General features: G+C 50.6%; 1 protein-coding gene across 1 annotated transcript in view; it reads left to right on the forward strand.

Annotated features, from left to right (window-relative positions):
- mrvi1 (murine retrovirus integration site 1 homolog) overlaps positions 1-24336 on the forward strand; it is a 191478-nt gene that overhangs the window by 101202 nt on the left and 65940 nt on the right. The window contains exons 8-11 of the mRNA XM_067993604.1: positions 3401-3480; positions 13284-13457; positions 17077-17154; positions 18111-18214. Of these exons, the coding sequence (XP_067849705.1) occupies positions 3401-3480; positions 13284-13457; positions 17077-17154; positions 18111-18214 (436 nt within the window). The remainder of the gene's footprint in view (positions 1-3400; positions 3481-13283; positions 13458-17076; positions 17155-18110; positions 18215-24336) is intronic.

A 24336-nucleotide genomic window follows, 5' to 3' on the forward strand; every position in this document is an offset into this window, starting at 1 on the left:
TTCCCCCTCCCCCAGTGTTTGTTCACCCCTCCCCCAGTGTTTATTCCCCCTCCCCCAGTGTTTATTCCCCCTCCCCGGTGTTTATTGCCCCTCCCCCAGTGTTTATTCCCCTCCCCCAGTGTTTATTCCCCTTCCCCAGTGTTTATTCCCCCCTCCCCCAGTGTTTATTCCCCCCTCCCCTGTGTTTATTCCCCCTCCCCCAGTGTTTATTCCCCCTCCCCGTGTTTATTCCCCCTTCCCCCAGTGTTTATTCCCCCCTCCCCCAGTGTTTATTCCCCCTCCCCCGTGTTTGTTCCCCCTCCCCCAGTGTTTATTCCCCCTCCCCCAGTGTTTATTCCCCCTCCCCGTGTTTGTTCCCCCTCCCCCAGTGTTTATTCCCCCTCCCCCAGTGTTTATTCCCCTCCCCCAGTGTTTATTCCCCCCTCCCCCAGTGTTTATTCCCCCTCCCCCGTGTTTATTCCCCCTTCCCCCAGTGTTTATTCCCCCTCCCCCAGTGTTTATTCCCCCTCCCCCAGTGTTTATTCCCCCTCCCCCAGTGTTTATTCACCCTCCCCAGTGTTTATTCCCCCTCCCCGTGTTTATTCCCCCCTCCCCCGTGTTTATTCCCCCTCCCCCGTGTTTATTCCCCCTTCCCCCAGTGTTTATTCCCCCTCCCCAGTGTTTATTCCCCTCCCCCGTGTTTATTCCCCTCCCCCAGTGTTTATTCCCCCCTCCCCCGTGTTTATTCCCCCTCCCCCAGTGTTTATTCCCCCTCCCGCGGTGTTTATTCCCCCCTCCCCCGTGTTTATTCCCCCTCCCCCAGTGTTTATTCCCCCCTCCCGCGGTGTTTATTCCCCCTCCCCCGTGTTTATTCCCCCTCCCCCAGTGTTTATTCCCCCTCCCTCAGTGTTTATTCCCCCCTCCCCGTGTTTATTCCCCCTCCCCCAGTGTTTATTCCCCCTCCCCCAGTGTGTATTCCCCTCCCCCAGTGTTTATTCCCCCTCCCGCGGTGTTTATTCCCCCTCCCGCGGTGTTTATTCCCCCTCCCCCAGTGTGTATTCCCCTCCCCCAGTGTTTATTCCCCCCTCCCGCAGTGTTTATTCCCCCTCCCCGTGTTTATTCCCCTCCCCCAGTGTTTATTCCCCCTCCCCCAGTGTTTATTCCCCCTCCCCCGTGTTTATTCCCCCTCCCGCAGTGTTTATTCCCCTCCCCCAGTGTTTATTCCCCTCCCCCGGTGTTTATTCCCCCTCCCCCAGAGTTTATTTGCCCCTCCCCCAGTGCTTATTCACCCCTCCCCCAGAGTTTATTCACCCCTCCCCCAGTGTTTATTCACCCTCCTTCGGTGTTTATTCCCCCTCCCCCGATGTTTATCCCCCTCCCCCAGTGTTTATTCACCCCTCCCTCTGTGTTTATTCCCCCCTCCCCAGTGTTTATTCCCCCTCCCCCAGTGTTTATTCCCCCTTCCCCCAGTGTTTATTCCCCCTTCCCCAGTGTTTATTCCCCTCCCTTGGTGTTTATTCCCCCTCCCCCAGTGTTTATTCCCCTCCCTTGGTGTTTATTCCCCCTCCCCTAGTGTTTATTCCCCCTCCCCCAGGTGTTTATTCCCCTCCCCCAGTGTTTATTCCCCTCCCTTGGTGTTTATTCCCCCTCCCCCAGTGTTTATTCCCCTCCCTTGGTGTTTATTCCCCCTCCCCAGTGTTTATTCCCCCTCCCCCGTGTTTATTCCCCCTCCCCCAGTGTTTATTCCCCCTCCCCAGTGTTTATTCCCCCTCCCCAGTGTTTATTCCCCCTCCCTTGGTGTTTATTCCCCCCTCCCCCAGTGTTTATTCCCCCTCCCCCAGTGTTTATTCCCCCCTCCCCCAGTGTTTATTCCCCCTCCCCAGTGTTTATTCCCCCCTCCCCGTGTTTATTCCCCCTCCCCCAGTGTTTATTCCCCCTCCCTCGGTGTTTATTCCCCCCTCCCCCAGTGTTTATTCCCCCTCCCCCAGTGTTTATTCACCCCTCCCCCAGTGTTTATTCACCCTCCCTCGGTGTTTATTCACCCCTCCCCCAGTGTTTATTCCCCCTCCCCCAGTGTTTATTCACCCCTCCCCCAGTGTTTATTCACCCTCCCTCGGTGTTTATTCACCCCTCCCCCAGTGTTTACTCCCCCCTCCCCAGTGTTTATTCACCCTCCCTTGGTGTTTATTCCCCCTCCCCCAGTGTTTATTCCCCCTCCCCCAGTGTTTATTCACCCCTCCCCCAGTGTTTATTCACACTCCCTCGGTGTTTATTCACCCCTCCCCCAGTGTTTATTCCCCCTCCCCCAGTGTTTATTCACCCCTCCCCCAGTGTTTATTCCCCCTCCCCAGTGTTTATTCACCCCTCCCCCAGTGTTTATTCCCCCTCCCTCGGTGTTTATTACCCCTCCCTCAGTGTTTATTACCCCTCCCTCAGTGTTTATTCACCCTCCCTCGGTATTTATTCCCCTCCCCCAGTGTTTATTACCCCTCCCTCAGTGTTTATTCCCCCTCCCTCGGTGTTTATTACCCCTCCCTCAGTGTTTATTACCCCTCCCTCAGTGTTTATTACCCCTCCCTCAGTGTTTATTCCCCCTCCCCCAGTGTTTATTCCCCCCTCCTGCGGTGTTTATTCCCCCCTCCCGCAGTGTTTATTCACCCTCCCCCAGTGTTTATTCCCCCCTCCCACAGTGTTTATTCCCCCCTCCCCCAGTGTTTATTCCCCCCTCCCACAGTGTGTATTCCCCCTTCCCCCAGTGTTTATTCCCCCTCCCCCGGTGTTTATTCCCCCTCCCCCAGAGTTTATTTGCCCCTCCCCCAGTGCTTATTCCCCCTCCCCAGAGTTTATTCACCCCTCCCCCAGTGTTTATTCACCCCTCCCCCAGTGTTTATTCACCCCTCCCCCAGTGTTTATTCACCCTCCTTCGGTGTTTATTCCCCCTCCCCCGATGTTTATCCCCCTCCCCCAGTGTTTATTCACCCCTCCCCCAGTGTTTATTCCCCCTCCCTCGGTGTTTATTACCCCTCCCCCAATGTTTACTCCCCCCTCCCCCAGTGTTTATTCACCCTCCCTTGGTGTTTATTCCCCCCTCCCCCAGTGTTTATTCCCCCTCCCCCAGTGTTTATTCACCCCTCCCCCAGTGTTTATTCCCCCCTCCCCAGTGTTTATTCACCCCTCCCCCAGTGTTTATTCACCCCTCCCCCAGTGTTTATTCCCCCTCCCTCGGTGTTTATTACCCCTCCCTCAGTGTTTATTACCCCTCCCTCGGTGTTTATTCCCCCTCCCTCGGTGTTTATTCCCCCCTCCCTCAGTGTTTGGTTATTCCTTCTGCAGCCTTCGATGTGAAATATGGTCCTATTAAATTTACGCTGCATGAATTTGCTTAGTTTTTAATTAAATCTGAAACTCTTTTCCTCGGCAGGTCCCACAGTCCCATTCAAAGGCGCTCCAGTCGACCCTCGAGATCCTCTTTGTCCTCCTCAAGTTCCCTGACCTCTGTTGGTAAAGTACCGAGCAGCACCGTGTTCTGGGAAAAGCTCACTGTGACTCTGACACTTCATTTCTTACTCGTTGGCACAATTTATCGTTCTCTCTTAATTCATCATATTGACACAGCAGGGATTTCTTCCTCCCCCTCGCTCCCTGTCTCTCTCTCTGACTCTCTCAGTTTCTTCCCCCTCTCTCTCTGTCTCTCTCTTTCTCTTTCTCTCCCTCTCTCTGTCTGCCTCTCTCTTTATCTCTCTCCCTCACTGTCTGTCTCCCTTTCTCTAACTCGCCCTCTCTCTGTCTCTCTCTCTATCTCTCCCTCTTTCTGTCTGTCTCTCTCTTTCTCCACCTCTCCCTCTCTGTGTCTTTCTCTATCTCTCCCTCTCTCTGTCTGTCTCTCTTTCTCTATCTCTCCCTCTCTCTGTCTGTCTGTCTCTTTTTCTATCTCTCCCTCTCTCTTTCTGTCTGTCTCTCTCTTTCTCTCCCTCTCCTCTCTCTGTCTGTCTCTCTCTTTCTCTACCTCTCCCTCTCGTCTCTCTATCTCTCCCTCTCTCTGTCTGTCTCGCTCTTTCTCTATCTCTCCTTCTCTCTGTCTGTCTCCCTCTTTCTCTGTCTGTCCCTCTCTATCTCTCCCTCTCTCTGTCTGTCCCTCTCTATCTCTCCCTCTCTCTGTCTGTCCCTCTCTATCTCCCCTCTCAGTCTGTCCCTCTCTATCTCTCCCTCTCTCTGTCTGTCTCTCTTTCTCTATCTCTCCCTCTCTCTGTCTGTCTCTCTTTCTCTATCTCTCCCTCTCTCTGTCTCTCTCTTTCTCTATCTCTCCCTCTCTCTGTCTGTCTGTCTCTCTCTATCTCTCCTTCTCTCTGTCGGTCTCTCTCTCTATCTCTTCCTCCCTTTCTCTGTCTGTCTCTCTTTCTCTATCTCTCCCTATTTCTGCCTCTTGCTTTCTCTATCTCTATCTCTCCCCCTTTTTCTGGCTGTCTCTCTCTTTTTCCATCTCTCCCTCTCCTCTCTCTGTCTGCCTCTCTCTTTCTCTATCTCTCCCTCTCTCTGTCTGTCTGTGTCTCTTTTTCTATCTCTCCCTCTCCTCTCTCTGTCTGTCTCTCTCTTTCTCTACCTCTCCCTCTCCTCTCTCTATTTCTCCCTCTCTCTGTCTGTCCCTCTCTATCTCTCTCTCTGTCAGTCCCTCTCTATCTCGCCCCCTCTCTCTCTGACTCTCTCTTTCTCCCTCTCTCCCTCTCTCTCTCTGTCTGCCTCTCTCTTTCTCTATCTCTCCCTCTCTCTGTCTGTGTCTCCCTTTCTCTATTTCTCCCTCTCTCTATCTGTCTCTCTTTCTCTACCTCTCCCTCTCCTCTCTCTGTCTCTCTCTATCTCTCCCTCTCCCTCTCTCTGTCTGTCTCTCTCTATCTCTCCGTCTGTCTGTCTCTTTCTCTATCTCTCCCTCTCTCTCTCCCTCTTTCTGTCTGTCTCTCTATTTCTCCATCTCTCCCTCTCTCTGTCTGTCTCTCTCTTTCTCTATCTCTCCCTCTCTCTCTCTGTCTGTCTCTCTCTTTCTCTATCTCTCCCTCTCTCTCTCCCTCTTTCTGTCTCTCTCTCTATCTCTCCCTCTCTCTCTCTCTCTGTCTGTCTCTCTCTTTCTCTATCTCTCCCTCTCTCTCTCTGTCTGTCTCTCTCTTTCTCTACCTCTCCCTCTCCTCTCTCTATCACTCCCTCTCTCTGTCTGCCTCTCTCTTTCTCTGTCTGTCCCTCTCTATCTCTCCCTCTCTCTGTCTGTCCCTCTCTATCTCTCCTCTCTCTGTCTGTCCCTCTCTATCTCTCCCTCTCTCTGTCTGTCCCTCTCCATCTCCCCTCGCTCTGTCTGACCCTCTCTATCTCTCCCTCTCTCTGTCTGTCCCTCTCTATCTCTCCTCTCTCTGTCTGTCCCTCTCTATCTCTCCCTCTCTCTGTCTGTCCCTCTCCATCTCCCCTCTCTCAGTCTGTCCCTCTCTATCTCTCCCCTCTCTCTGCCTGTCCCTCTCTATCTCCCCTCTCTCAGTCTGTCCCTCTCTATCTCTCCCCTCTCTCTGTCTGTCCCTCTCTATCTGACCCTCTCTCTGTCTGTCCCTCTCTATCTCTCCCTCTCTCTGTCTGTCCCTCTCTATCTCTCCCTCTCTCTGTCTGTCCCTCTCTATCTGACCCTCTCTCTGTCTGTCCCTCTCTATCTCTCCCTCTCTCTGTCTGTCCCTCTCTATCTCTCCCTCTCTCTGTCTGTCCCTCTCTATCTCTCCCCTCTCTCTGCCTGTCCCTCTCTATCTCTCCTCTCTCTGCCTGTCCCTCTCTATCTCTCCCTCTCTCTGTCTGTCCCTCTCTATCTCTCCCTCTCAGTCTGTCCCTCTCTATCTCTCCTCTCTCTCTGTCTGTCCCTCTCTATCTCTCCCTCTCTCTGTCTTTCCCTCTCTATCTCTCCCTCTCTCTGTCTTTCCCTCTCTATCTCCCCTCTCTCAGTCTGTCCCTCTCTATCTCTCCCTCTCTCTGCCTGTCCCTCTCTATCTCTCCCTCTCTCTGTCTGTCCCTCTCTATCTCTCCCTCTCTCTGTCTTTCCCTCTCTATCTCTCCCTCTCTCTGTCTGTCCCTCTCTATCTCCCCTCTCTCAGTCTGTCCCTCTCTATCTCTCCCTCTCTCTGCCTGTCCCTCTCTATCTCTCCCTCTCTCTGTCTGTCCCTCTCTATCTCCCCTCTCTCTGTCTGTCCCTCTCTATCTCTCCCTCTCTCTGCCTGTCCCTCTCTATCTCTCCCTCTGTCTGCCTGTCTCTCTCCATCTCCCCTCCCTCTGTCTGTCCCTCTCTATCTCCCCCTCTCTCTCTCTGCCTGTCTCTCTCTCACTGCCTCACTTTGTATCGCTTTTTCCTTTTCACTCTTTAACTCTTGTAAAATATATAAATCGGGAGGTCAACAATATTAATCATCTCAATGACCCTTTGAACAGGAACGAATAGTAATTTGACCGAATCGATGTGCCATCTGATCCGATTCCAGGCTATTACCTCCTGCTCATTCACTCGCGTCTGATGTTGTTTTTGACGATCGTGGGGCCGAGTCCTTCACTGACCAGCCTCACTTCCCCCTTTAATATTGTCCCACTGCTCATTTAACATCTCAGCTGCCTCCTTTCGTTTTTGAGATAAAAATTGCCTCTAAACCTCCGTCAAATGGAACGTGACAGCGAACACTATCTCCCGGTTTTCACTCCCATCTTCACACAATCTCCTTTTCCGAAATTCATGGTCCTGTCACTTCTCTTTATTAAGAAGTCTGTACACATTTCTGTGGATTTTTTTTAAAAAACCAGAACGCACATTGAGTAACAGCAGAGTATTCGGATAGTCCACCCTCTGTAAACTTGAGCTCATCCAAAACTCTGCCGCCCCCCGTATCCTAACTCGCACCGAGTCCCGTTCACCCATCGCCTCCCTGCGCTCGCTGACCTACATTGGCTCCCGGTCCGGGAACGCCTCGATTTTAAAATTCTCATCCTTGTTTTCAAATCTCTCCATGAGCCTCGCCCCCCCTCCCTATCTCTGTAACCTCCTCCAGCCCCTACAACCCTCCGAGATCTCTGCGCTCCTCCAATTCCGGCCTCTCGCGCATCCCCGATTTCCATCGCTCCACCATTGGCGGCCGTGCCTTCAGCTGCCTGGGCTCTAAACTCTGGAATTCCCTCCCTAAACCTCTCCGCCTCTCTCTCCTCCTTTAAGACGCTCCTTAAAACCCACCTCTTTGACCAAGCTTTTGGTCACCTGTCCTAATATCTCCTTATGTGGCTCGGTGTCAAATTTTGTTTGATGATCGCTCCTGTGAAGCGCCTTGGGACGTTTTACTACGTCAAAGGCGCTATATAAATGCAGGCTGTTGTTGTTCTGTTCAGGGTGAACTCCTTCACAGCTTGTGGTAGGAACTAGACTTTGTTCAAAGTTCATCTTTTATATATGAATCTGAAGAGAAACTTTGTTTTTTCCTGATATATATATGGATATATATAGCTCATTATTTTTTTTTGGAGTCAAACTGATGTTTGAAGATTGTCTGTCCATCTCAAACAAATGAAGAGCTCATTTAACCATCACTGCTCGAGACGTGCTGTTCTTCAGAAGAGTCACAGTCGTGATCAGCGCCCGTTTGAAAGTTTATTTTTGTCCTTCGCTTGTGATTTTTTTTTTTTTTTGCGCTCAGTTAAGTGACGGGCAGTAGATTCTGGGGGAATGAATCGTTCTCCCCCAATACTGGGGGTTGAGTGGCAGGATCAGGCATTCCCAGGGCAATGGGACAGGGGCCAGGAGCAGAGGACGGACCCACCAACTCTGATCCACCATCCTCGCATCTCTGCCTCTCACACCAGTAACCCCTTGTGGCCTCTCTCAGTCAGACGATATATGTGAGGAGCTTTTTTTGTGTTGTGCACTCACCCTCGACTGAGGTTCTGGTCTCAGAGGTGAACCCTCACTGCACCAGGAGTCTTTCAGAAGAAAGCTGCCACAAAGAGTATTGTCATTTACTTTAAAATCCCACAGGAGGAGGTTATTCGGCCCATCGTGCCTGTGCCGTCTCTTTGAAAGAGCTATCCAATTAGTCCCACTCCCCCCTGCTCTTTCCCCGTAGCCCTGTAAATTTTTTCCCTTCAATTATTTATCCAATTCCCTTTTGAAAGTTATTATTGAATCTGCTTCCACCGCCCTTTCAGGCAGCGCGTTCCAGATCATCACAACTAGCTGCGTAAAAAAAAATGTTTCCTCGTCTCCCCCTCTGGTCTTTTACCGATCATCTTAAATCTGTGTCCTCTGGTCACCGACCCTCCTGTCACTGTTGATGAATCTGTTTCTAATTCAAACTTTCTTCACATATTCTTCAAGTGTTCTTTGTTTTGTTTCATGATCTTTTCAGACTTGGTTTTGAAACTGTTTGGTTGCAAGGGTTGGGATTATATTTTCTCTCTTCAGGTGACGCCCTCACTATAACATGTCATGTAATATTTACATTTACAGTGTCTCAGCCTCAGAGAGGGTGCAGAGGAGACTGATGTTGTGGTTGGACTGATGTTGCGGTTGGACTGATGTTGTGATTGGACTGATGTGGTGATTGGACTGATGTTGTGATTGGACTGATGTGGTGATTGGACTGGTGTTGTGATTGGACTGATGTTGCGGTTGGACTGATGTGGTGATTGGACTGATGTTGTGGTTGGACTGATGTTGTGATTCGACTGATGTTGTGATTGGACTGATGTTGCGATTGGACTGATGTTGTGATTGGACTGATGTTGTGGTTGGACTGATGTTGTGGTTGGACTGATGTTGTGGTTGGACTGATGTTGTGGTTGGACTGATGTGATTGTTGACTGATGTTGTGGTTGTACTGATGTTGCGATTGGACTGATGTTGTGATTGGACTGATGTTGTGGTTGGACTGATGTTGTGGTTGGACTGATGTTGTGGTTGGACTGATGATGTGGTTGCACTGATGTGATTGTTGACTGATGTTGTGGTTGTACTGATGTTGCGATTGGACTGATGTTGTCATTGGACTGATGTTGTGGTTGGACTGATGTTGTGGTTGGACTGATGTTGTGGTTGGACTGATGTTGTGATTGGACTGATGTTGCGGTTGGACTGATGTGGTTGTTGACTGATGTTGTGGTTGGACTGATGTTGTGATTGGACTGATGTTGTGGTTGGACTGATGTTGTGGTTGGACTGATGTTGTGGTTGGACTGATGATGTGGTTGGACTGATGTTGTGGTTGGACTGATGTTGTGATTGGACTGTAGTTGCGATTGGACTGATGTTGCGGTTGGACTGATGTTGTGGTTGGACTGATGTTGTGGTTGGACTGATGATGTGGTTGGACTGATGTGGTTGTTGACTGATGTTGTGGTTGGACTGATGTTGTGATTGGACTGTAGTTGCGATTGGACTGATGTTGTGGTTGGACTGATGTTGTGGTTGGACTGATGTTGTGATTGGACTGATGTTGTGGTTGGACTGATGTGGTTGTTGACTGATGTTGCGGTTGGACTGATGTTGCGGTTGGACTGATGTTGTGATTGGACTGATGCTGTGATTGGACTGATGTGGTTGTTGACTGATGTTGCGATTGGACTGATGTTGCGGTTGGACTGATGTTGTGGTTGGACTGATGTTGCGATTGGACTGATGTGGTAGTTGACTGATGTTGTGATTGGACTGATGTTGCGGTTGGACTGATGTTGCGGTTGGACTGATGTTGTGGTTGGACTGATGTTGTGGTTGGACTGATGTTGTGGTTGGACTGATGTTGTGATTGGACTGATGTGGTTGTTTACTGATGTTGTGGTTGGACTGATGTTGTGATTGGACTGTTGTTGTGATTGGACTGATGTTGCGGTTGGACTGTTGTTGTGATTGGACTGATGTTGTGGTTGGACTGTTGTTGTGATTGGACTGATGTTGTGGTTGGACTGTTGTTGTGATTGGACTGATGTTGCGATTGGACTGATGTTGCGGTTGGACTGATGTTGCGGTTGGACTGATGTTGCGGTTGGACTGATCTTGCGATTGGGCTGATGTGGTAGTTGACTGATGTTGCGATTGGACTGATGTGGTAGTTGACTGATGTTGCGATTGGACTGATGTTGCGGTTGGACTGATGTTGTGGTTGGACTGATGTGGTTGTTGACTGATGTTGTGGTTGGACTGATGTTGTGATTGGACTGATGTTGCGGTTGGACTGTTGTTGTGATTGGACTGATGTTGTGGTTGGACTGATGTTGTGGTTGGACTGATGTTGTGGTTGGACTGATGTTGTGGTTGGACTGATGATGTGGTTGCACTGATGTGATTGTTGACTGATGTTGTGGTTGTACTGATGTTGCGATTGGACTGATGTTGTGATTGGACTGATGTTGTGGTTGGACTGATGTTGTGGTTGGACTGATGTTGTGGTTGGACTGATGTTGTGATTGGACTGATGTTGCGGTTGGACTGATGTGGTTGTTGACTGATGTTGTGGTTGGACTGATGTTGTGATTGGACTGATGTAGTGGTTGGACTGATGTTGTGGTTGGACTGATGTTGTGGTTGGACTGATGATGTGGTTGGACTGATGTGGTTGTTGACTGATGTTGTGGTTGGACTGATGTTGTGATTGGACTGTAGTTGCGATTGGACTGATGTTGCGGTTGGACTGATGTTGTGGTTGGACTGATGTTGTGGTTGGACTGATGATGTGGTTGGACTGATGTGGTTGTTGACTGATGTTGTGGTTGGACTGATGTTGTGATTGGACTGTAGTTGCAATTGGACTGATGTTGTGGTTGGACTGATGTTGTGGTTGGACTGATGTTGTGATTGGACTGATGTTGTGGTTGGACTGATGTGGTTGTTGACTGATGTTGCGGTTGGACTGATGTTGCGGTTGGACTGATGTTGTGATTGGACTGATGCTGTGATTGGACTGATGTGGTTGATGACTGATGTTGCGATTGGACTGATGTTGCGGTTGGACTGATGTTGCGGTTGGACTGATGTTGTGGTTGGACTGATGTTGCGATTGGACTGATGTGGTAGTTGACTGATGTTGCGATTGGACTGATGTTGTAGTTGGACTGATGTTGTGGTTGGACTGATGTTGTGGTTGGACTGATGTTGTGATTGGACTGATGTGGTTGTTGACTGATGTTGTGGTTGGACTGATGTTGTGATTGGACTGTAGTTGTGGTTGGACTGATGTTGTGGTTGGACTGTTGTTGTGATTGGACTGATGTTGTGGTTGGACTGTTGTTGTGATTGGACTGATGTTGCGGTTTGACTGATGTTGCGGTTGGATTGATGTTGCGATTGGACTGATGTTGCGGTTGGACTGATGTTGCGGTTGGACTGATGTTGCGGTTGAACTGATCTTGCGATTGGGCTGATGTGGTAGTTGACTGATGTTGCGATTGGACTGATGTGGTAGTTGACTGATGTTGCGATTGGACTGATGTTGCGGTTGGACTGATGTTGTGGTTGGACTGATGTGGTTGTTGACTGATGTTGTGGTTGGACTGATGTTGTGATTGGACTGATGTTGTGGTTGGACTGATGTTGCGGTTGGACTGATGTTGCGATTGGCCTGATGTTGCGGTTGGACTGATGTTGCGATTGGACTGATGTTGTAGTTGGACTGATGTTGTGGTTGGACTGATGTTGTGGTTGGACTGATGTTGTGATTGGACTGATGTGGTTGTTGACTGATGTTGTGGTTGGACTGATGTTGTGATTGGACTGTAGTTGTGGTTGGACTGATGTTGTGGTTGGACTGTTGTTGTGATTGGACTGATGTTGTGGTTGGACTGTTGTTGTGATTGGACTGATGTTGCGGTTTGACTGATGTTGCGGTTGGATTGATGTTGCGATTGGACTGATGTTGCGGTTGGACTGATGTTGCGGTTGGACTGATGTTGCGGTTGAACTGATCTTGCGATTGGGCTGATGTGGTAGTTGACTGATGTTGCGATTGGACTGATGTGGTAGTTGACTGATGTTGCGATTGGACTGATGTTGCGGTTGGACTGATGTTGTGGTTGGACTGATGTGGTTGTTGACTGATGTTGTGGTTGGACTGATGTTGTGATTGGACTGATGTTGTGGTTGGACTGATGTTGCGGTTGGACTGATGTTGCGATTGGCCTGATGTTGCGGTTGGACTGATGTTGCGATTGGACTGATGTGGTAGTTGACTGATGTTGCGATTGGACTGATGTGGTAGTTGACTGATGTTGTGGTTGGACTGATGTTGTGGTTGGACTGATGTTGCGGTTGGACTGATGATGTGGTTGGACTGATGTGGTTGTTGACTGATGTTGTGGTTGGACTGATGTTGTGATTGGACTGATGTTGTGATTGGACTGATGTGGTTGTTGACTGATGTTGTGGTTGGACCGATGTTGTGATTGGACTGATGTTGTGATTGGACTGTTGTGGTTGCACTGATGTTGTGATTGGACTGATGTTGCGGTTGGACTGATGTTACGGTTGGACTGATTTTGCGATTGGACTGTAGTTGTGGTTGGACTGATATTGTGGTTGGACTGATGTTGCGGTTGGACTGATGTTGTGATTGGACTGTTGTGGTTGCACTGATGTTGTGATTGGACTGATGTTGCGGTTGGACTGATGTTACGGTTGGACTGATTTTGCGATTGGACTGTAGTTGTGGTTGGACTGATATTGTGGTTGGACTGATGTTGCGGTTGGACTGATGATGTGGTTGGACTGATGTGGTTGTTGACTGATGTTGTGGTTGGACTGATGTTGTGATTGGACTGATGTTGTGATTGGACTGTAGTTGTGGTTGGACTGATGTTGTGATTGGACTGATGTTGCGGTTGGACTGATGTTACGGTTGGACTGATGTTACGGTTGGTCTGATGTTGCGATTGGACTGATGTGGTAGTTGACTGATGTTGCGATTGGACTGATGTCGTGGTTGGACTGATGTTGTGGTTGGACTGATGTTGTGGTTGGACTGATGTTGTGGTTGGACCGATGTGATTGTTGACTGATGTTGCGATTGGCCTGATGTTGGGATTGGACTGATGTTGCGATTGGACTGATGTTGCGGTTGGACTGATGTTGCGATTGGACTGATGTTGCGGTTGGACTGATGTGATTGTTGACTGATGTTGCGGTTGGACTGATGTGATTGGACTGATGTTGTGATTGGACTGATGTTGCGGTTGTACTGATGTTGCGGTTGGACTGATGTTGCGGTTGGACTGATGTTGCGGTTGGACTGATGTTGTGGTTGTTGATGGTGGTTTATTGCTGTCAGATGGAGACGGCCATGTCTACGATCTGGTGAACGACGAGTTGCCAGATGTCGAGCTATCGGACGAAGATATGAAGAAGAACGCCAATCTCCTGGTGGAAGCGAAGAAGATCAGCGAGATGTTTCTCACTCGTCGGAACCGCCGGACGCGAAACAGCTCCTCCGATTCGCCCACAGGTAACCCGGCTGCTCATGGCCGCTGGAAATCACCAAACTCACATTTCCCGATTCGTTGAGACCGTCAGAGTGGGAATCTGGGAATCAGTGTTTAAATCTATGGGATTGAAATTATCAGGTACAGCACGGGTTAGATACAGAGTAAAGCTCCCTCTACACTGTCCCGTCAAACACTCCCAGGGCAGGTACAGGGTTAGATACAGAGTAAAGCTCCCTCTACACTGTCCCATCAAACACTCCCAGGGCAGGTACAGCGTTAGATACAGAGTAAAGCTCCCTCTACACTGTCCCGTCAAACACTCCCAGGGCTGGTGCAGGGTTAGATACAGAGTAAAGCTCCCTCTACACTGTCCCGTCAAACACTCCCAGGGCAGGTACAGCACGGGTTAGATACAGAGTAAAGCTCCCTCTACACTGTCCCATCAAACACTCCCAGGGACAGGTACAGGGTTAGATACAGAGTAAAGCTCCCTCTACACTGTCCCGTCAAACACTCCCAGGGACAGGTACAGGGTTAGATACAGAGTAAAGCTCCCTCTACACTGTCCCATCAAACACTCCCAGGGACAGGTACAGGGTTAGATACAGAGTAAAGCTCCCTCTACACTGTCCCATCAAACACTCCCAGGGACAGGTACAGGGTTAGATACAGAGTAAAGCTCCCTCGACACTGTCCCATCAAACACTCCCAGGACAGGTACAGGGTTAGATACAGAGTAAAGCTCCCTCTACACTGTCCCATCAAACACTCCCGGGGCAGGTACAGGGTTAGATACAGAGTAAAGCTCCCTCTGCACTGTCCCATCAAACACTCCCAGGGCAGGTACAGCACGGGTTAGATACAGAGTGAAGCTCCCTCTACACTGTCCCATCAAACACTTCCAGGGCAGGTACAGGGTTAGATACAGGGTAAAGCTCCCTCTACACTGTCTCATCAAACACTTCCAGGGCAGGTACAGGGTTAGATACAGAGTAAAGCTCCCTCTACACTGTCCCGTCAAACACTCCCAGGGACAGGTACAGGGTTAGATACAGAGTAAAGCTCCCTCTACACTGTCCCGTCAAACACTCCCAGGGACAGGTACAGGGTTAGATACAGAGTAAAGCTCCCTCTACACTGTCCCGTCAAACACTCCCAGGGACAGGTACAGGGTTAGATACAGAGTAAAGCTCCCTCTACACTGTCCTGTCAAACACTCCCAGGGCAGGTACAGCACGGGTTAGATACAGAGTAAAGCTCCCTCTACACTGTCCCGTCAAACACTCCCAGGGCAGGTACAGGGTTAGATACAGAGTAAAGCTCCCTCTACACTGTCCCATCAAACACTCCCAGGGACAGGTACAGGGTTAGATACAGAGTAAAGCTCCCTCTACACTGTCCCATCAAACACTCCCAGGGACAGGTACAGGGTTAGATACAGAGTAAAGCTCCCTCGACACTGTCCCATCAAACACTCCCAGGACAGGTACAGGGTTAGATACAGAGTAAAGCTCCCTCTACACTGTCCCATCAAACACTCCCGGGGCAGGTACAGGGTTAGATACAGAGTAAAGCTCCCTCTGCACTGTCCCATCAAACACTCCCAGGGCAGGTACAGCACGGGTTAGATACAGAGTGAAGCTCCCTCTACACTGTCCCATCAAACACTCCCAGGGCAGGTACAGGGTTAGATACAGAGTAAAGCTCCCTCTACACTGTCCAATCAAACACTTCCAGGGCAGGTACAGGGTTAGATATAGGGTAAAGCTCCCTCTACACTGTCTCATCAAACACTCCCAGGGCAGGTACAGGGTTAGATACAGAGTAAAGCTCCCTCTACACTGTCCCATCAAACACTCCCAGGGCAGGTACAGGGTTAGATACAGAGTAAAGCTCCCTCTACACTGTCCCATCAAACACTCCCAGGGCAGGTACAGGGTTAGATACAGAGTAAAGCTCCCTCTACACTGTCCCATCAAACACTCCCAGGGCAGGTACAGGGTTAGATACAGAGTAAAGCTCCCTCTACACTGTCCCGTCAAACACTCCCAGGGCAGGTACAGGGTTAGATACAGAGTAAAGCTCCCTCTACACTGTCCCATCAAACACTCCCAGGGGCAGGTACAGGGTTAGATACAGAGTAAAGCTCCCTCTACACTGTCCCATCAAACACTCCCAGGGCAGGTACAGCACGGGGTTAGATACAGAGTAAAGCTCCCTCTACACTGTCCCGTCAAACACTCCCAGGGCAGGTACAGGGTTAGATACAGAGTAAAGCTCCCTCTACACTGTCTCATCAAACACTCCCAGGGCAGGTACAGGGTTAGATACAGAGTAAAGCTCCCTCTACACTGTCCCATCAAACACTCCCAGGGCAGGTACAGCGTTAGATACAGAGTAAAGCTCCCTCTACACTGTCCCGTCAAACACTCCCAGGGCTGGTGCAGGGTTAGATACAGAGTAAAGCTCCCTCTACACTGTCCCATCAAACACTCCCAGGGCAGATACAGGGTTAGATACAGAGTAAAGCTCCCTCTACACCGTCCCATCAAACACTCCCAGGGTCAGGTACAGGGTTAGATACAGAGTAAAGCTCCCTCTACACTGTCCCATCAAACACTCCCAGGGCAGATACAGGGTTAGATACAGAGTAAAGCTCCCTCTACACTGTCCCGTCAAACACTCCCAGGGCAGGTACAGGGTTAGATACAGAGTAAAGCTCCCTCTACACTGTCCCATCAAACACTCCCAGGGACAGGTACAGCATGGGTTAGATACAGAGTAAAGCTCCCTCTACACTGTCCCGTCAAACACTCCCAGGGCAGGTACAGGGTTAGATACAGAGTAAAGCTCCCTCTACACTGTCCCGTCAAACACTCCCAGGGCAGGTACAGGGTTAGATACAGAGTAAAGCTCCCTCTACACTGTCCCGTCAAACACTCCCAGGGCAGGTACAGGGTTAGATACAGAGTAAAGCTCCCTCTACACTGTCCCATCAAACACTCCCAGGGCAGGTACAGGGTTAGATACAGAGTAAAGCTCCCTCTACACTGTCCCATCAAACACTCCCAGGTCAGGTACTGGGGATTAAGTAGTGGGGGAGGGGGCCACAATGGGGGCGGGGGCCGGAGGGAGGAAGGGGGCACGAGGGGGAGGGGGGCCGCGGTGGTGGGTGGGGGTGGCGTTGGCTGGGCTGGGGGGTGAGGGGAGCGTGGGGAGTGGGGAACCGCTGTTGGGCGGGCGAACGTTAGCGTTAAGGTGGGGAACTGGTCAAATGTCAACTCTCTCCAGTGCAGCAAAGATAGGAACAGGAGGAGGCCATTCAGCCCCTCGAGCCTGTTCCGCCATTCATTTAGCTCATGGTTGATTTCCACTCCAACTCCAAAACGAGAGGCTTTTCCCTCCCCCCTCAACAAAATACAAATGATTTGATGACAGAGGACAGTTGATCAGAAACACAGTGAGATTCCCAGAGCCTGTTCACGCTGACCAATCGCAGATGGCCCCTTTCTCCTGGGTCTCAACGTCCCAATGCCTTTGGGGCCTGTTCCTGATTTCTGCTGTGTGTCCCTGAGCGGTGAATTCTCAGTGCTTCCCTTGGCGGTCCTGCATGACGTGTTTCCTTTTTATTAATTGCAGCGCTCACTCCATCATGGACTCCGCTGGCTGCTCCAGCCCCGTCACGCAGTAACTCTGCGTCAATCCAGCCGCAGATTGGTAGGTGTGAACCATCGCTGTTTGTGTTATCGGGGGGGAGTGCTCTCGTTGCAACAATACTGGGGCCGTTCCTACTGAAAGGTTTTCAGACATCCCCTTCCTGTTTATATTTCCCTCTCCCCCCACCTCCTACGCCAACTTGTACTGCAGCAAGACACGTCCTCGCGCGTGAGCCTGGCCAGAAAGTGTCTGCGGACTGTCCGACTATGGGGGGCATCGTCGCGGTTGAGTCCAACCCTGTTCTCACCCAAAGTCCACGCACATCCTTTCCCGTTGCCAGCAGACACCCTGCCTCATCTTTCTTTCTTATCTCCAAAGCCCAGGAATATTGTGGCCATTTAAAGTGACCCATCACCATCCCGACATGGATCAGGTAATCTTGCATTGGCCATCCACCAGTCTAGGACTGGCCTTGGTCTGTATGTCTCATCATTTCCTGCACCAGACAGTGCTGGTCCCCTCTCCAGAGACTTGAGCACACAATCCAGGCCACCACTCCCAGTACCACAACTGGGGGAGTGCTGCACTGTCGGAGGTGCCGTCTTTCAGATGAGACGTCCTGTCTGCCCTCGCAGGTGGACTCAAAAGACCCCACGGGCGCTATTTCGAAGAAGAGCGGGAGAGTTCCCCCTGTTGTCCTGGCCAGTATTTATCCCTCAACCAACACCATTCAAAAAAGCAGATTATCTCGTCGTTATCACATTGCTGTTTGTGGGATCTTGCTGTGCACAAAATTGGCTGCAGCGTTTCCTACATTACAACAGTGACTGCACTTCAAACGTACTCAACTGGCCGCAGAGATCTTCGGGACGTCCTGAGGTCGTGAAAGGCAGGATAGAAATGCGAGTTCTTTCTTTCTTAAATGCCTTCCAATGTGATAAGGTCTTTGAGCTTGCAGAGAGGCCTGATGTGAACCAAACTCTCCAATGCAAACACTGTAATGATTCTACCACCAGGTTCTGATACTCCCACTGCGATCTCCCGAGGAACAACGGTTGTGCCTTCAACTCAGGGGGGCGAGACGCCTCCGCGATCGCCCAACAGGGACAAAGAAATGAAGGTAAAACCGTCCAATGCTCGGAATAGTGCCGATTTCATGGGGAGCTGCGCTGGGCGGCGGGGGAGAGGTGCAGTGCTGAGGCTCTTGCCTCGTTAAATAACAGCCCTGTTGCGTCTGCCGCCAATTCATGGCCTCTTGCGGCGGGAATCATAGATCTAACATCACCCTTCAACTTTGAGCTGGGGATGAGTGGGGAATAATAATCTTGTTCGATTAGCATCAATCAGTTATGGACTTTGGCAGGTACGCAGTGATTGCGATGCCCTTCAAACAACTTGGTTATTAATGTGAAGAGTGAATACGAACATAAGAAACAGGAGCAGGAGCCGGCCAATCGGCCCCTCGAGCCTGCTCCGCCATTCAATAAGATCATGGCTGATCTGATCCTAACCTCAAATCTGAATTCATGTCCAATTTCCTGCCCGCTCCCCGTAACCCCTAATTCCCTTTACTTCTAGGAAACTGTCTATTTCTGTTTTAAATTTATTTAATGATGTAGCTTCCACAGCTTCCTGGGGCAGCAAATTCCACAGACCTACTACCCTCTGAGTGAAGAAGTTTCTCCTCATCTCAGTTTTGAAAGAGCAGCCCCTTATTCTAAGATTATAGAGTCATAGAGTTATACAGCACGGATAGAGGCCCTTCGGCCCATCGTGTCCGCGCCGGCCATCAGCCCTGTCTACTCTAATCCCATATTCCAGCATTTGGTCCGTAGCCTTGTATGCTATGGCATTTCAAGTGCTCATCCAAATGCTTCTTGAATGTTGTGAGGGTTCCTGCCTCCACAACCCTTTCAGGCAGTGAGTTCCAGACTCCAACCACCCTCTGGGTGAAAAAGTTCTTTCTCAAATCCCCTCTAAACCTCCCGCCTTTTACCTTGAATCTATGCCCCCTTGTTATAGAACCCTCAACGAAGGGAAAAAGCTCCTTAGTATCCATCCTATCTGTGCCCCTCATAATTTTGTACACCTCAATCATGTCCCCCCTCAGCCTCCTCTGCTCCAAGGAAAACAAACCCAATCTTCCCAGTCTCTCTTCATAGCTGAAGCGCTCCAGCCCTGGTAACATCCTGGTGAATCTCCTCTGCACCCTCTCCAAAGCAATCACATCCTTCCTGTAGTGTGGCGACCAGAACTGCACACAGTACTCCAGCTGTGGCCTAACCAGTGTTTTATACAGCTCCATCATAACCTCCTTGCTCTTATATTCTATGCCTTGGCTAATAAAGGCAAGTATCCCATATGCCTTCTTTACCACCTTATCGACCTGTTCTGCCGCCTTCAGGGATCTGTGAAATTGCACACCAAGATCCCTCTGACCCTCTGTCTTGCCTAGGGTCCTCCCATTCATTGTGTATTCCCTTGCCTTGTTAGTCCCTCCAAAGTGCATCACCTCGCACTTTTCCGGGTTAAATTCCATTTGCCACTGTTCCGCCCATCTGACCAACCCATCTATATCGTCCTGCAGACTGAGGCTATCCTCCTCGCTATTTACCACCCTACCAATTTTTGTATCATCAGCGAACTTACTGATCATACTTTTTACATTCATATCCAAGTCATTAATGTAGACCACAAACAGCAAGGGACCCAGCACAGATCCCTGTGGTACCCCACTGGCCACAGGCTTCCAGTCACAAAAACAACCTTCGACCATCACCCTCTGCCTTCTGTCATTATGCCCCCTAGTTCTAGTTTCACCCATCCTTGGGAACATCCTCACCGCATCCACCCGATCAAGCCCCTTCACAATCTTATATGTTTCAATAAGATCGCCTCTCATTCTTCTGAACTCCAATGAGTAGAGTCCCAATCTACTCAACCTCTCCTCATATGTCCACCCCCTCATCCCCGGGATTAACCGAATGTTCTATCTGGTACAGCCCAGTGAGGTCAGGATCCAATAGAAAATTCCCATCTCAATCCTTCTGTACCATATGTTATTTGGGACAACCGAGAGTACCTGGACGATCCAGGGTGAGCGAGTTGGTTAACCCGAGGGGTGAGAACTCGCTCCCACGAGGAGTAGCTGAGACGAATAATACAGATGGATTTAAGGGGAAGCTCGATAAACACATGGGGGAGAAAGGAATAGAAGGATATGCTGATAGGGTGAGATGAAGTAGGGAGGGAGGAGCATAAACACCAGCATAGACCAGTTGGGCCGAATGGCCTGTTTCTGTGCTGTAATTTCTATGTAATCCTATGCAACCCTTTCACATTCCTACCATTTTATGCCTCGAACTTTATGCCTTTATTTTTGGCCATCTTAAATTACTCGCTCACTCTCCCCCGAGGAGAAACCATCTAATGACAGTGGGAAAGTATTCAATTTTGAAATCAATAACTGTACTTATATTTGGACCTGATTGATTATTGTATTCTCCAGTGATTATATAATAACTGCTTCTCTGTATTAAACCAGTGTTGTCACATTAGGCCTGTCATTATATCCAATAGTTCAAGCTCCGTCTCCAGCTTCATGGCCGCGATATTAGAAAAGATTGGATCAGATTGGCCATCAATAGCAAACATTCGAGTGTTTTATTTCTGCAAATCTGTTCCTTCCGCCCTGTCCTCCAGCTCTCACTCCTGCTCACACCCAGCTCTCACTCCTGCTCACACCCAGCTCTCACTCCTGCTCACACCCAGCTCTCACTCCTGCTCACACCCAGCTCCCACTCCTGCTCACACCCAGCTCCCACTCCTGCTCACACCCAGCTCTCACTCCTGCTCACACCCAGCTCCCACTCCTGCTCACACCCAGCTCTCACTCCTGCTCACACCCAGCTCTCACTCCTGCTCACACCCAGCTCCCACTCCTGCTCCCACCCAGCTCCCACTCCTGCTCACACCCAGCTCCCACTCCTGTTCACACCCAGCTCCCACTCCTGCTCACCCCCAGCTCTCACTCCTGCTCACTCTCCCAGATACCCCACCCTCCCTATACCCCACCCTCCCTGACAACCCACTCTCCCTGGTACCTATCCTCCCAAATACCCCACCCTCCTAGATACCCCACTGTCCCTAATACCCCACCCTCCCTGATGCCCCACTCTCCCAGATACCCCACTGTCCCAGATACCCCACCCTTCCAGATACCCCATCCTCCCTATTACCCCACTGTCCCTGATACCCCACCCTCCATAATACCCCACTGTCCCTGATACCCCACCCTCCCCAATACCCCACCCTCCTAGATACCCCATTGTCCCCAATACCCCACCCTCCCTGATGCCCCACTCTCCCTAATACCCACCCTCCCTGATGCCCCACCCTCCCAGATACCCCACTGTCCCTGATACCCCACCCTCCCAGATACCCCACCCTCTCTATTAACCCACCCTCCCTAATGCCCCACCCTCCCCAATACCCCACCCTCCCAAATACCCCACCCTTCTAGATACCCCATTGTCCCTAATACCCCACCCTCCCTGATGCCCCACTCTCCCTAATACCCCACCCTCCCTGATGCCCCACCCTCCCAGATACCCCACTCTCCCAGATATCCCACCCTCCCAGATGCCCCACCCTCCCAGATACCCCACCCTCCCAGATGCCCCACCCTCCCTGATGCCCCACTCTCCATAATACCCCACCCTCCCAAATACCCCACCCTCCTAGATACCCCACTGTCCCTAATACCCCACCCTCCCTGATGCCCCACTCTCCCAGATACCCCACTCTCCCGGATACCCCACCCTTCCAGATACCCCATCCTCCCTATTACCCCACTGTCCCTGATACCCCACCCTCCATAATACCCCACTTTCCCTGATACCCCACCCTCCCCAATACCCCACCCTCCTAGATACCCCACTGTCCCTAATACCCCACCCTCCCTGATGCCCCACCCTCCCTAATACCCCACTCTCCCAGATACCCCACCCTCCCAGATGCCCCACCCTCCCTGATGCCCCACTCTCCCTAATACCCCACCCTCCCAAATACCCCACTCTCCCTAATGCCCCACCCTCCCTGATGCCCCACCCTCCCTGATGCCCCACCCTCTCTATTACCCCACCCTCCCTGATGCCCCACCCTCCCAAATACCCCACTCTCCCTAATACCCCACCCTCCCAAATACCCCACCCTCCCTAATACCCCACTCTCCCAAATACCCCACCGTCCCTGATACCCCACCCTCCCAGATACCCCACCCTTCCTATTACCCCACCCTCCCTGATGCCCCACCCTCCCAAATACCCCACCCTCCCTAATACCCCAACCTCCCTAATACCCCACCCTCCCAGATACCCCACCCTCCCTATTACCCCATCCTCCCTATTATCCCACCCTCCCAATACCCCACCCTCCCAGATGCCCACCCTCCCTGAGGCCCCACCCTCCCTAATACCCCACTCTTCCAGATACCCCACTCTCCCAGATACCCCACCCTCCCTAATACCCCACCCTCCCTAATACCCCACCCTCCTAGATACCCCACCCTCCCAGATACCCCACCCTCCTAGATACCCCACCCTCCTGATACCCCACCCTCCCTGATGCCCCACCCTCCCTGATACCCCACCCTCCTGATACCCCACTCTCCCTAATACCCCATTCTCCCTAATACCCCACTCTCCCAGATACCCCACCCTCTCTAATACCCCACTCTCCCTAATACCCCACCCTCCTGATACCCCACCCTCCCTGATGTCCCACCACAGCACCACAGCCTTCACTGCCACTGAATGCATCCGTAACAGGTTTCTGCACCGACCGACTCCTGTTTTCTGGAATCATTTGATCAGAGATGCCGAGCACGAGCTCACTGATAGACTGAGATAAAGAGAGGGAGAGAACGAACTGATTTGGGGAAAATCATTTAATGCGATATCTGTCGCATTGTCACCCTCTTGTCAGTGGAGATTACAGTGGTGTGAATTGCAATGAGAAATGTGTCTTCAGTCCTGCTCTCGCCACCTGGGACCTCTTTGAGAAAGAGGAAAGTTTGAATCCTCGCCGATCATCGAAGAGTCCTTCGAGTGCAAGCCACAACTGCTAACCCTGCTGCTGTTCACAAGGTGGCATGTTTGGAGGCTCCCTAACTCTTTCACACTCTGCTGCACAGTCTCACGGAGCTGGCTTAGCTATTTGTGACACAATTGCACTACTGCTTGCTCACCTCACTTATCACACGCGTTTATTGCATGTCTGGATGGTGCTGTGGACAATAAAAGTGCTTTCACTAATTAAAGGAGCAGAGCTCTGTTCTTTCTCGTTAACGCTCAGACTGCCTAGCCCCTTTCTGTTGGTCCCTCTTTGCTGGTCAGTCCTGGTCCACTCCGGCGGTCAGTATTGGTGAATTCTAACCTGCTAAATAAACACGTGATCCCCATTGGATGGAATGGTCCAGTTGGACTGTCAGGGTAATAACTGTCCAGGAGAGATTGTGGTAAAAAGAATAGAACAGGGTACTTTCTAAATGGTAAAAAGTTAAAAACAGTGGATGTCCAAAGGGACTTCGGGGTTCAGGTACATCGATCATTGAAGTGTCATCAACAGGTGCAGAAAATAATCAATAAGGCTAATGGAGTGCTGGCCTTTATATCTCGAGGACTGGAGTACAAGGGGGCAGAAGTTATGCTGCAGCTATACAAAACCCTGGTTAGACCGCACCTGGAGTACTGTGAGCAGTTCTGGGCACCGCACCTTCGGAAGGACATATTGGCCTTGGAGGGAGTGCAGCGTAGGTTTACTAGAATGATACCCGGACTTCAAGGGTTAAGTTACGAGGAGAGATTACACAAATTGGGGTTGAATTCTCTGGAGTTTAGAAGGTTAAGGGGTGATCTGATCGAAGTTTATAAGATATTAAGGGGAACGGATAGGGTGGATAGAGAGAAACTATTTCCGCTGGTTGGGGATTCTAGGAGTAGGGGGCACAGTCTAAAAATCAGAGCCAGACCTTTCAGGAGCGAGATTAGAAAACATTTCTACACACAAAGGGTGGTAGAAGTTTGGAACTCTCTTCCGCAAACGGCAATTGATACGAGCTCAATTGCTAAACTTAAATCTGAGATAGATAGCTTTTTGGCAACCAAAGGTATTAAGGGATATGGGCCAAAGGCAGGTATATGGAGTTAGATCACAGATCAGCCATGATCTTATCAAATGGCG

The sequence above is a fragment of the Heptranchias perlo genome, chromosome 12 (assembly GCF_035084215.1).
Source record: "Heptranchias perlo isolate sHepPer1 chromosome 12, sHepPer1.hap1, whole genome shotgun sequence".
Lineage (NCBI taxonomy): Eukaryota > Metazoa > Chordata > Chondrichthyes > Hexanchiformes > Hexanchidae > Heptranchias > Heptranchias perlo.